General features: G+C 44.8%; 1 protein-coding gene across 1 annotated transcript in view; it reads left to right on the top strand.

The window, feature by feature from the left end:
• Window positions 1-9,064: 9,064 nt before the first annotated feature.
• The window catches only part of LOC310782307 (hormonally up-regulated neu tumor-associated kinase), a gene marked incomplete at its 5' end in the record, with an annotated part of 18,507 nt that continues 15,869 nt past the window's right edge, over window positions 9,065-11,702 (top strand). The window contains 2 exons of the mRNA XM_083642981.1: window positions 9,065-9,295; window positions 11,018-11,140. Of these exons, the coding sequence (XP_083499107.1) occupies window positions 9,065-9,295; window positions 11,018-11,140 (354 nt within the window). The remainder of the gene's footprint in view (window positions 9,296-11,017; window positions 11,141-11,702) is intronic.

Below are 11,702 nucleotides of genomic sequence, written 5' to 3'. Positions count from 1 at the left end.
GCCAGTTGGCATGGTACTTTGGGTGGAGGGCTGTAAAGGTATTACAGAGCCTTTTTACCTGCTAGTCCACAGTGCTGCTAGTACTAGCCAGACTCTCTACATAGCGCCAGTGTCCCCGCCAGGCCACCACCACTGACAAACTACCGTAAACAGCAGAGGCGACTCCGCTGCACCCCGAACGCCTCTCTTTAGAGCCAGCTAGGCACCGGTCAAACAAAGAGAGCTCTCTTTCCCCGAAGTCGAGTATGTTTCCCCCGTAGCGCATCCCGTCTTCATTATGCAACGGGGGAAACTCACTCGATTTCCCGGTTGCAGGCGACTGGAAGTTGATAGTGGTAATTAAGACATGAATTACGGTATTAATTAATACTAGGTGCTGATGATGAATTAATCCATGATGATATAGGCATAGCCTACTTAATTAATAGTAATTCATATACTGTATGACTCAGTGTGTTCATCAAACATACCTTTCATTAGTTGATGATGCGGTAAGCATCAATTAATGGCTTAATTCATCATGAGTTAACCATCAATTCATGCACATGTGTGCACCAGTATTGTAAAGTGTTACCGAATTTAGTGCGCGCAGCGTGCAGAAATTCTGTTTGTCTTGATATGACGTGAGGTTCAGTTAGCTTTGCACAGAAACAGCCAGTAGAAATACATTTTACTTTTATACTTGATTACGTTTCAGAGCCTGTCATTTTTAACTTCTATTTTTACCAGAGTATTTTTTACACAACTGTACTTCTAAGTAAAAATGTACTGTATGTACTTTTCCCATCTCTGTAGACAGATAGATATTTTATTGATCCCGAAGGAAATTCTGGTGGTGAAACTCAGTGCTGAATTAGAGTGTCTTCGTGTCGCAATTTTGCTCCAAATGTTCTTGTGGGCAACAATGGATTCAATGGGAGTTTTGTCTCTATTCTGTTTTCATGGTTTGTTATTTGGAAGACACCCAGATGAAAATGTCTGTGTTCAGCATGTTGTTTGTCTGTTTAGAAACCATAGAAAACCATTTCCAATCAGCATGACAGGAACAGAGACCACAGAACAAGAGAGGCTCAGACCACAGCAGCAGGCGCTGACTGATGACACGCTAACCACATAACCCACTGCCGTGCCGCGCTGACTGCTGACACGCTAAAGAGACGGCACTGACTGATGATGATGACACACTGAAGAGGCTGCAGCCGTTGATGGAGTCATCAATGGGTGACAGTGGCCCGCCTCCTTCCCCAAGTGGAGCGATGACGCAGGACCAGCCAATGGCATCATCAAATCAAGGACCAATCCTGGAACAAGAATCCATTGCTTATGTCAATCACCTCAGAGACATCATTTAAAGCATATGAATTTAAATAGTGTTAACACGCTCCCTTTTATTATTGTTTAAGCAATTTTCTTTTTTCAATTTTTATTTATTTATTTGAATTTTATTTGATAGGGACGATGCAATTTAACATAGTTCCATTACAGAGCATGAAACTGATGTGCTACAGAGTTTATTATAGCTTGCTAATTTACAACGCTTGTCCTGAGTTGAGCTTTTAAAGATACGGTGTAATTAAAATATACAGCTTTCAGCATCATAAAACCACAATAATAAATGCAATACAATAAAATCCACATACACATATCACAATACACTAATAAATATACACCAATAGTAATTTAGAGTAATTGGCTATAATGAGTACAGCTCTAATTTGCATTTAACCAGCACTTAACCTTTGTTTTAAAATATTTTATAGCTGGAATTAATTTGATTTCAGTTGGTAATGTGTTCCAGAGTTCACAGACCCTTAGGGGTCGTGTCCACAGAAAGCTTTCTTTTGAGCTGCCAGCGCCTTTCTGCAATTCATTCTCTATGCCGTACTATGGTAAGGATGTGCTAGGAGCGCTCCTCTTCCCAGCACCAGGTCTGGCATTTCAGCACTCTCTGCGGCTAGTTTTTTTGGGTGGGGGAGGGGGCGCTCTGGGCGCCTCAAGCAGAAAAGAAGTTCAACTTTTGGAGAGGAGCGCTGCTCATCATTCTCACTTTTTTCCAACTGAAGCAAAATCGTCATCTTATTTTATATCATCTTAGCTTGCAATTTACCTTGTATGCTAGCTAGCTAACGTTAGCTGCTAACTGTCAGAGCCAGCTCCGTGCGCTGTGTGTCTGAGTGCGTTGGAAGCGCTCTGGGCATGATATCCATATCTCCTATCTGGAGCATGTGGGCAATGTTTCTCTGTTTAAATTTTTGTCACACACACACACACACACACACACACAAGGAGGCATTGTGACATCACTGGTGATGTCATCAGTGATGTCATAAAGTTCCACTGATGATGTCATAGTGACATCACTGATGACATCATCAGTGTTGTCATTCATCAGTGATGTCTAAGAGCAAAGGAGCCCGCACAGCGGTCAAGCTGCAGGGCGGGCTCGGCCGTGACATTTACAAGTTATTTTGTAATGAAATGTTGTAATTTGCTCTTCTTGTACCCAGTTTCCATTAACCTGCCTCTATGTCTTCTTTCCTACATTTCCCAGAAAGCTTTTGGACAACTCCAAATGAACAGGCATGAACTTCATTTTTGGGTTTTGCATCAAGGCTTAGAGCGCAATTAGTGATAGTATAATAAGAGCAAGAGAAACAGAGTCAAACTGCTTACTCCAAACATGTCTTGTTGCATTGTATTCTGGTCTATTGAGGCTTCTGTTGGTAGAGAAACTGGTATCTCTTTCTCTTCTATCATGGATTTATCCCTGTATGATTGTTGAAGTTGGTGAGAAGTGGTGACTCGTGAGTCTTGAAAGACACCAAAACCTTTTGGGAATCAGTTGCCCGAGGGCTACTTCAGCTTTTTGCCAAACAGCTGGAGAAACTGTGTTCTTCAAAGGCCTTCAAACCTGCAAACACAGAGAGAGAGAGAGAGAGAGAGAGAGAGAGAGAGATGGGGAGGGGGTCTGGGAGGATAACACCTTTCCTAATTATCCTGGAATAAATTCTTACCTCCTTTCCTGGCTGTGGCTTGGCCTTGCAGCATCTTTTATTTCCACTGGAGGGCAGACAGCGACAGCATCTCTGGAAACCCTAACAGAGGTGGACACTGGTGAGAACACTGGTTGCATCTGAAAATGTTATATTACATTACATTATACAAAAGGCTTGAATGAGGTGGTGTCACCTTGTGCACCTGTTTGGTTCAGCGGGCTAAGGAACATACCACACTGGCAGCGTTGCCGGTTCGAAAAACCGGCTCACCACTTTTGCCACATGTCATACTCTCCCTCTAGGTCAGTGGTTCTCAACATGAGGTGTGGGGACCTGCAGAACTCCTTCCAAGGACCCTGAGACATGTCATGTTACCAGAGGATCAGTGGTGGAGCAGTAAGAACATTCTGTTTTCTCATTACCTGGACTGTGTGCCTCACATTCGTAGCTTTCTTATATAATATAATCAATCTGAATAATAATTGGAATCATCTGAATATAACACGACAATCGTTTGAATATAACATACAAATCCATGCACAAATCCCTCATGCAACGCATTTTCCTGCAGCAGTTATAAAAAGCTTTGCATTTTCAACTTATATTTTAGACCAGAAGGTATTTAGGTCCTACTCATTCATGGGTGACGTTACGGAATTACAGTGATGTAGCTCCCTATATGAAGGACCTGGTAGCAATTCAGGTAGATTTACTTCACAGGCACATCAAGCTCAGTTTGAATGCCTATATGTTGTCAGTCGGAGTGCTTGGCTACTCACTGCACTACATTTACATGGAGATAGCAGTCAGATTATTTATTTAAACCCAATCAAAGTGGACTGAATGCTGCAGGTGGGTGACGAAGTCTATACGAAGGAGTTCATGTGGGTAGCTGCTAAACAAATTAAATTCTGTGCATACAGTATTGGCCCATAATCAGTTAATTGAAGCTGAGTTTGCTTTTGTTTAGATGGTAACCTGACGAGCTATGTAGATTGTGCACATATGTATGTGTGCATGTATGAGTTCAGTGGTTCACTTAAACCCAGAATCTTTCATTCTGTCAGACTGATTTGAATATGCTATTTTCAATGTAAGTATTTTGCAGCTATTCTTGTAACCTGTAATCATTTAACTAAATCGCCACATTACTACCCAGCCTTGTGGCGGTTGACACTGCCAGCTCAATACCTAATTGCAATGTTTGTAAATTAATGCATTTATGCATGTTTCAAGTGATCAATCAATATTGATATACAGTAGAAGTCCCATTTAACATCTTTTCAAAAGCAGTAGACCCTTTTCACGGGGCCATTTTGTGTCGAAAAGGCAGGTTAAACACAGGTGCAAGCAAAACACACATGAGGGTTTCCAACTTCCATGATTGAAAGTTGGAAACCCTCATTAGTGTTTTGCTTGCACCTGTGTTTAACCTGCCTTTTCGACACAAAATGGCCCCCGTGAAAAGGTTCTGTTAAGGCTGATCTGTTTACTCTACTCCAACTGAAATGCGTACAGTAGATATGAGGTTGATTCATTTGGAGCGACACTTAATCAGTCCTATTAACGGATTACCACACTGCATGGCAACATAGTGATCGTAAGTATGTAACTTGAATCCCATCGTTTTTTAGTACAACACCGTAAAACTGCTGGGCGCAAAACGTATTCGGAATATCTTTTTTTCTCCTGACAACAAAGGCCCCCGAAATGTATTTTAAAACATTTGCAGCAGGACAATGAAAGGGGCAATTTCAGACATGTCAGTGGCGCTCACTCGCTAAGAGACTGTCAAGAGTTATAACCCTCATTAAACACACTCTTACGGCCTACAAAGGACGACTGTGAAGTACATCATGCTGTGGCACTGAAGTGCACCACTAAAGATCTTCTCTCCATCCAGCCGCAACTCAACGTCTCTCTCTCTCTCTCTCTCTCTCTCTCTCTCTCTCTCTCTCTCTCTCTCTCTCTCTCTCTCTCTCTCTCTCTCTTTGTATTAAAAAGAGAGAGAGGGAGAGGGAGAGAGAGAAAAAAGTTAAAAATAAAGGAAGACAGTGAGGGAGAGGGAGAGGGAGGAAAAAAGTGCAAAATAAAGGAAGACCGAGAGAGGGATTCAAAAAAAGTGCAAAATAAAGGAAGAGAGAGGGATTTAAAAAAGTGCAAAATAAAGGAAGACAGAGAGAGGGGGAGAAAAAAGTGCAAAATAAAGGAAGAGGGAGGGATTAAAAAGTGCAAAATAAAGGAAAACCGAGAGAGATGGAGAAAAAAGTGCAAATAAAGGAAGAGAGAGGGAGAAAGAAGTGCAAAATAAAGGAAGACAGAGAGTGAGAGAGATTGTGAGAGTGATGGGGGCGGAGGGGGGTTGAGTGTGTCTGTTCTACTGTGGTTTCGGGGAGTTATTTGGTGTTAAAATATGCCTTAATGGTTGCTGGGGATCCATTTATTACAGGCAGGAAGCAGAAGGGGGTTTCTCTTCTCGTTTAATTTGACCGCCGAGAAGCTCGCCAAGTCCTACAGGCGAGCCAGCATTCCACGGCACCAACGCAACACACATGTACACGCGCGCACACGCACACACACACACACAAGGACTCGGCAATCATATAAAGGCTTACTTATATACTGCAATGCGTTGAAATGCATGTTGTGTACGTGCGTGTTGTGTACGTGCGTGTTGTGTACGTGCGTGCTCATGCAGGATGGCACATTCTCAACAGTGTAGATGTCGGCATCACAACGCATTTAGAAGCAGCTTATGGATGTGTGTGCGTGTGCAAACACACACACACACTGAAATACACTGTGGTCTCTGGCAGTGGGAATGACCTTTTCTGAACCATGGAAACACGCATTAATGCAGACATACACGCACCCACACATGTACTGTACAGTACGTACACACACACACACACACACACACACACACACACACACACACACACACACACAACCGTCTCCAAAACAGTTAAACATGGCAAAGGTTATATAATGAGGCCCTAGAGGTCTTATTAATTCAGATTTGTTTTTCAGTTGTGAAGCTCGGCTTCTCTCCTTTTCACTCGGCCCGTCTCCCTGTCTCGTCCTCCGTCCGTCCGTCCATCCTTCACTCACTAAGTAATGACAGAACACACTGCTTCCTCTCTCTCTCTCTCTCTCTCTCTCTCTCTAACTCTCTCTCTCTAACTCTCTCTCTCTCTCTCTCTAACTCTCTCTCTCTCTCTCTCTCTCTCTCTCTCTCTCTCTTTCTCTCTAGTCCCACTAGCAGAGCCACATACAGCTTGACACTTACCCATGGCATTAGGGAGGGTGTGTTAACACCTCCTCCCACACACACGCCGGGGCCTTAAGACCCGTTTATGAAGTGTAGGGCTCCTGGAGTATGGGCACATGCACGCGCGGCGCGCACACCCACACGCACACACTCACACACGTGCACACGCACGCACACACACGCTCACACGCGCGCGCACATGCTCGCACACACAAGCAGACATACACACAGACGCAGACACAGACAAATAGACGGGTGTGTGTGATCAGATTTACTGTCAAAGCTAACGGCTTTTTGAATGAGGTTTGGTCCGTGTTTTTGCAGCGTCTTGGATTCTACTGATGTGAAACCACGAATGGACTCAGTCCCAGCTTTCCATTTTCACCCCTGTCAAAATATTCTGGAAAACTGTTAGAGTGACACCTGTGTGTGTGTGTGTGTGTGTGTGTGTGTGTGTGTGTGTGTGTGTGTGTGTGTGTGTGTGTGTGTGTGTGTGTGTGTGTGCGTGCGTGCGTGCGTGCGTGCGTGCGTGCGTGCGTGTGTGCGTGCGTGTGCGTGTGCGTGTGTGTGCGTTTTATGTTTGTGTGTCTTTTCTTTCAGCTTACAGGCGATGGGGATTTGAGTGGGTCAATGCTGCATAGAGCTGCTGATGGTATCTCATAAAGAACGGTGGCATTGAGTCTGCTGGAGGAAAAAAGAATTGCAAAGTGTTTTGATTGTGATTTCAGCAAGTTTAACGGCGCCTGAGTGCGTTAGAGGGAGGAGTTTAACGGTGCCTGAGTGTGTTAGAGGGAGGAGTTTAACGGTGCCTGAGTGTGCGTTAGAGGGAGGAGTTTAACGGCGCCTGAGTGTGCGTTAGAGGGAGGAGTTTAACGGTGCCTGAGTGCGTTAGAGGGAGGAGTTTAACGGTGCCTGAGTGTGCATTAGAGGGAGGAGTTTAACGGTGCCTGAGTGTGCGTTAGAGGGAGGAGTTTAACGGTGCCTGAGTGCGTTAGAGGGAGGAGTTTAACGGTGCCTGAGTGTGCGTTAGAGGGAGGAGTTTAACTCCAAGCCGTGCATTTGCTCTGAACGCCAATTCAAATGATACAGTATCAACATGCTCAAAACTAAATAAGGTAACTCTAGACTCTTCAATGGGCTGCCACAGCCACCCGGTTAAAGGTTGCGTAAGGGTGTGTGTGTTGCGTAAGGGTGGGTGTGTGTGTGTGTGTGTGTGTGTGTGTGTGTGTGTGTGTGTGTGTGTGTGCGTGTGCGTGTGTGTGCGTGTGTGCGTGCGTGCGTGTGTCAGGTTACAAGGCGGATATACCGCTCTAGCCCTCCTTTCATCAGCTGAGTGAGGAAGAATTGAGCAGCAACACAGTGCAATATGACCCTCACGTGCACGTGCACACACACACACACATAGGCACACACGTGCGTACGCTCCCGCGCGCACACACACACACACACACACACGGTAGCTGAAAAGCAGAAATACTGCCATAGCTCAGCTTTCCATAGATCATCACTGACATAACTTGACTCCCTCTCTCTAGGAATATGACATCATATTGTTGATTATCACTTGGAAAACCTCCTAACTCCAGTTTTCATTTCTCTTGAATTGACGTGTTTTTGTGTAAACTTGCGATTCAAGCAAAAACCTGGAATCCATCAAAGGCTTTTAAGCTGAAAACTTGGTATCAAGCCCCGATCAGCAAGTACCCGCCCTGCTGAAGTGTCATTGAGCAAGACCTTGAATCCTTTACCACCTGCAGGGTGCTGAGCTGTAGCCGACCCTGACCTTTGACCTCTCTGAGGAGCTCAGATGTTGTTATTACATTATTGATTCCTAGTAGTAGTATGGCTACAAGTATTAGCATTAGTATTATGTGCTGAATAGAGCCAATGAAAACCATTCAGTACACGCTTTCTAAATATATGAGATGATAGTATAATATGCCAGTCCAGTCCAGGCATCTGTTTTTGATTAATTCCTAAAAAGCTGTGACTGAAGATATAATGACAGTTTCAGTCTTTTTTTAATAGTGGAGATCTCATTTTGAAAAGAAACCTCTGCTTTTCTTTTCTTCTTAGGTTGTACAAATCATAAGAACTGCCTGAACAGACAGTCGGAATGGAAAATTAGATTTAATGGGGGGGGGGGGGGGGGTAAGAGAGGTTGAATGGTTACTGTATAACCTGTGTGTGTGTGTGTGTGTGTGTGTGTGTGTGTGTGTGTGTGTGTGTGTGTGTGTGTGTGTGTGTGTGTGTGTGTGTGTGTGCGTGCGAGTTTGACTTCAGGGGGGGGTAATTACGGTGTTGGATGTCCTTCTCATCACTGGAGTTGACCCAGGAACACAACGGTTAATCATCCACTAACCGGCAGAGACAGACAGACAGACAGAGAGAGAGAGAGAGAGAGAGTAGCAGAGAGACAGACAGCAGAGAGAGAGAGAGAGCGAGAGCCAGTGTTCAGAATTGCACAGTTAGAATGAAGGAGAGTGTCAGGGGCACCTGCTCCTGGTGAACAGTAAAACAAACAGGAGAGAGAAGAGGACTCCGGGGTGGAACGCAGGATATACTTTCCCCAGAGTGGAAGGAAGACCGAAATCTCCAGCCGAGGATGTTCATCTGAGCGACAGACACCTGCTGCTGAAGAAAGCTTTGGACCCTCCCTCTATTTTTAGCCACCTCAAGCCCAAAGCCATCCACTCTGTGTGTGTGTATGTGTGTCTCTGTGGACGGTCCCGTCTTTGGCTTTGACCGCGCGTGTGAGTGGCGGCCACATGGGGCAGTGAAGCCAGCTCCGGAGGGCATGGTGGTGGAGGCGGGGGACGAGGGAGAGCGCGGCGGCCCACTGTCCCAGTGGGGAGCCCCGGGCGCGGGCAGAGAGCGGCCGCCTCTCCCCTGCCTGAAGGTCCCCAGGGAGCTGCTGCGGAGCTTCCCCCACTCCAAGCGGGTGGGCCCCTACCTGGTGGGCAAGATGATCAACAAGGGCTCCTTTGCCAAGGTGATGGAGGGGCTGCACATCGGCACGGGGGAAAAGGTCAGACGCACACCTCAGGCTGTGTTTCCTCCACCGTCACACGTTGCAAACTGATTGGAGGAATAGAGCTGGGAAAGTCTCTTGAAGTTGTATAGGAAAAGATGACACACAATTATGATGACATGGTTTCCTATTTGTGCCTTGCATACTTAAGTAAGTAAGTAACTGATTATTATACGCATTAGAGTTTGAAGAGTGCAGGGGGCCCTTTATTATTCTTGTTTTGTGTACACAAATACACAGTAAGACCATCTGTAATGAGTCAGCCTGACTCGAGAGTGAATGAGCAGTATTTCCTCTGAACATATTTAGTCAGTTAGCTTATTATGTTTCTTTTGGTGCTGTGATCACAAATGCAAATGGGTCCTGGAACACACAGAATGCAGCATAAGAGTAATTACAAAGTCACACACAAAGGTTATGGTGTGATTTATCTTGTGTATAATATACATCTGTATCTGTATGTTTGAACATATGGGAGAAAGCATTTGGAATATGTGGTGCGTTTTCAACGATCCAAATACAGCAAATGAAGGAGACTGTATTCTCTACATTAGAGTCTAAATCGGGATTGTGTTGGTCTGTATTGATTATGTCATGGAGGCAGAGATTGTGTACGTTATGTGTGCGTAAGTGTGTGTGTCTATGCCTACAGTATTTGTTTCTGTCACTTTCTATCATGGGTCACTGGGTCCCTGACCCCTACCTTATGTACCTGACCCAGTTGCCATAGCAATGACCAAACATACCTCCAAGGGTGTTTGCTCCTCTTAACCCCTGTGACCTTGTACGGGGACACAATCTGTCAAGGTGATGTGTGCAAACATGCACAGACACACCATGGTCCAAAAGAGAATGAAATCACTGGATAGGAAATAAAGAAATCATTGAATAAGTCCAATACCATTTCCTGCAATATACTCGGTTATATTGCAGGGTGGTTGTTGTTAAATTCTCAAGCTTGTCTACAATTTGCTGTCAGGATCGATCTGTTCGTCGGTCATTCAAACCCACAAGTTTACCTGATTGGTTGTCTGAGACAAACTACAATCAGTTGAATCACAGAGAATCTATTTCAACAGCTGAAACTAAAACCGTAAGGAGTGTTTGATTCATCAAACACGTTATGTACTCCTGTGAAATTGTTTGAGGAGACAAACAGCAGCCAAAGTGATCTACAACAGGCTTGAAACTTCGATACTAACAGCGAGAAGCAGATAATTACTGTAGGTCTGCAGTAAACATACACTTTCTCTGTCAAATATTTCACTGCAATGTAGCAATTTTTTCATTCAGTTTGGTGAACATGTACTTTACACTATTTTGCAGTAGTGACATGCACACTTCATTTATACACATTTATACCATGTACTCCCACTTGACCATTGAGTAGCTCCACTTAGGAGTTACAGTAAGTGCATGGCTCAAGGGCACCTTGAAAAGGTACAGTAGTTGTTGAGGGAATAAGATCACTTGCATTCACTTCTCCCACTCAGATTTTCGAGATGGGATTTGAACCAGAAACCCTCCAGACACTAACCTATTTCTCTAAAAAGGGTGGGTTTCTAGTGTGGTGATGAATTTTGGGATTACAGTATATGGGGACTGTAGTAGTCTCGAGCTTAGGCAAGCAGGTTGATGGTTTGAATCTGACCGGTGACCCTCAACAACCACTGTCAAGGTGCCCTTGAGCAACTCCAACCTCTACTCTGTATGTCTCAGGTGGCCATAAAGGTGATTGATAAGAAGAAAGCTCGTCAGGACTCGTACGTACAGAAGAACATGAAGAGAGAACCTCGAATCCATCAGATGGTGCGACACCCTCACATCGTCGTCCTGCTGGAGGTAAGGAACACAGAAGCATGTTGTCTGTGCAAACACACACTCAGAAAGACGAACCAACCCAGTCTCACCAAAAATTGTGACATAGTAACGTTGGTCCGACATTGTAGTTTCACAAAAATGTCTTTAAAATTGTTTAGAAGATAACGTTTGTTTGGGCACCAGAGGCGACCTCACATCCGACCTCCAATGGTTGTTTAGCATAACTCTGATATTTAAATAGCAGCGGACAAGTAAGGGAGTAGAGGTGGGATATAGTCTCGCAGTAGCCAGCCGTAGATAAATCTATGTCTGGAACACAACTCTGGAAAGGGGTTAGCACCCGCCCCCCGAGAGAAAAAAACAGACATATGAATTGACCAACCACGGACCTCGTGGGCGGTGCATTTGGAATGCGTGCATCAGCTAAATAGACCCCGGGTGAAACACGTAACTTCCGTCACAGCCCAGCCAATCAGATTTCTCCCACAACATCTTGAGGGATTTTGCCGGAAGTCCCCGGAAAGTTGACTTGTGATTCAGACCGTATTAAAAGAACTGGATAGGGGATGAGCCACGGCCACCC

This window comes from Poromitra crassiceps (genome assembly GCF_964638095.1).
Source record: "Poromitra crassiceps genome assembly, chromosome: 9".
Lineage (NCBI taxonomy): Eukaryota > Metazoa > Chordata > Actinopteri > Beryciformes > Melamphaidae > Poromitra > Poromitra crassiceps.
Note: the sequence above shows the minus strand (reverse complement) of the source record. Positions and strands in the feature narration are given on the sequence as shown.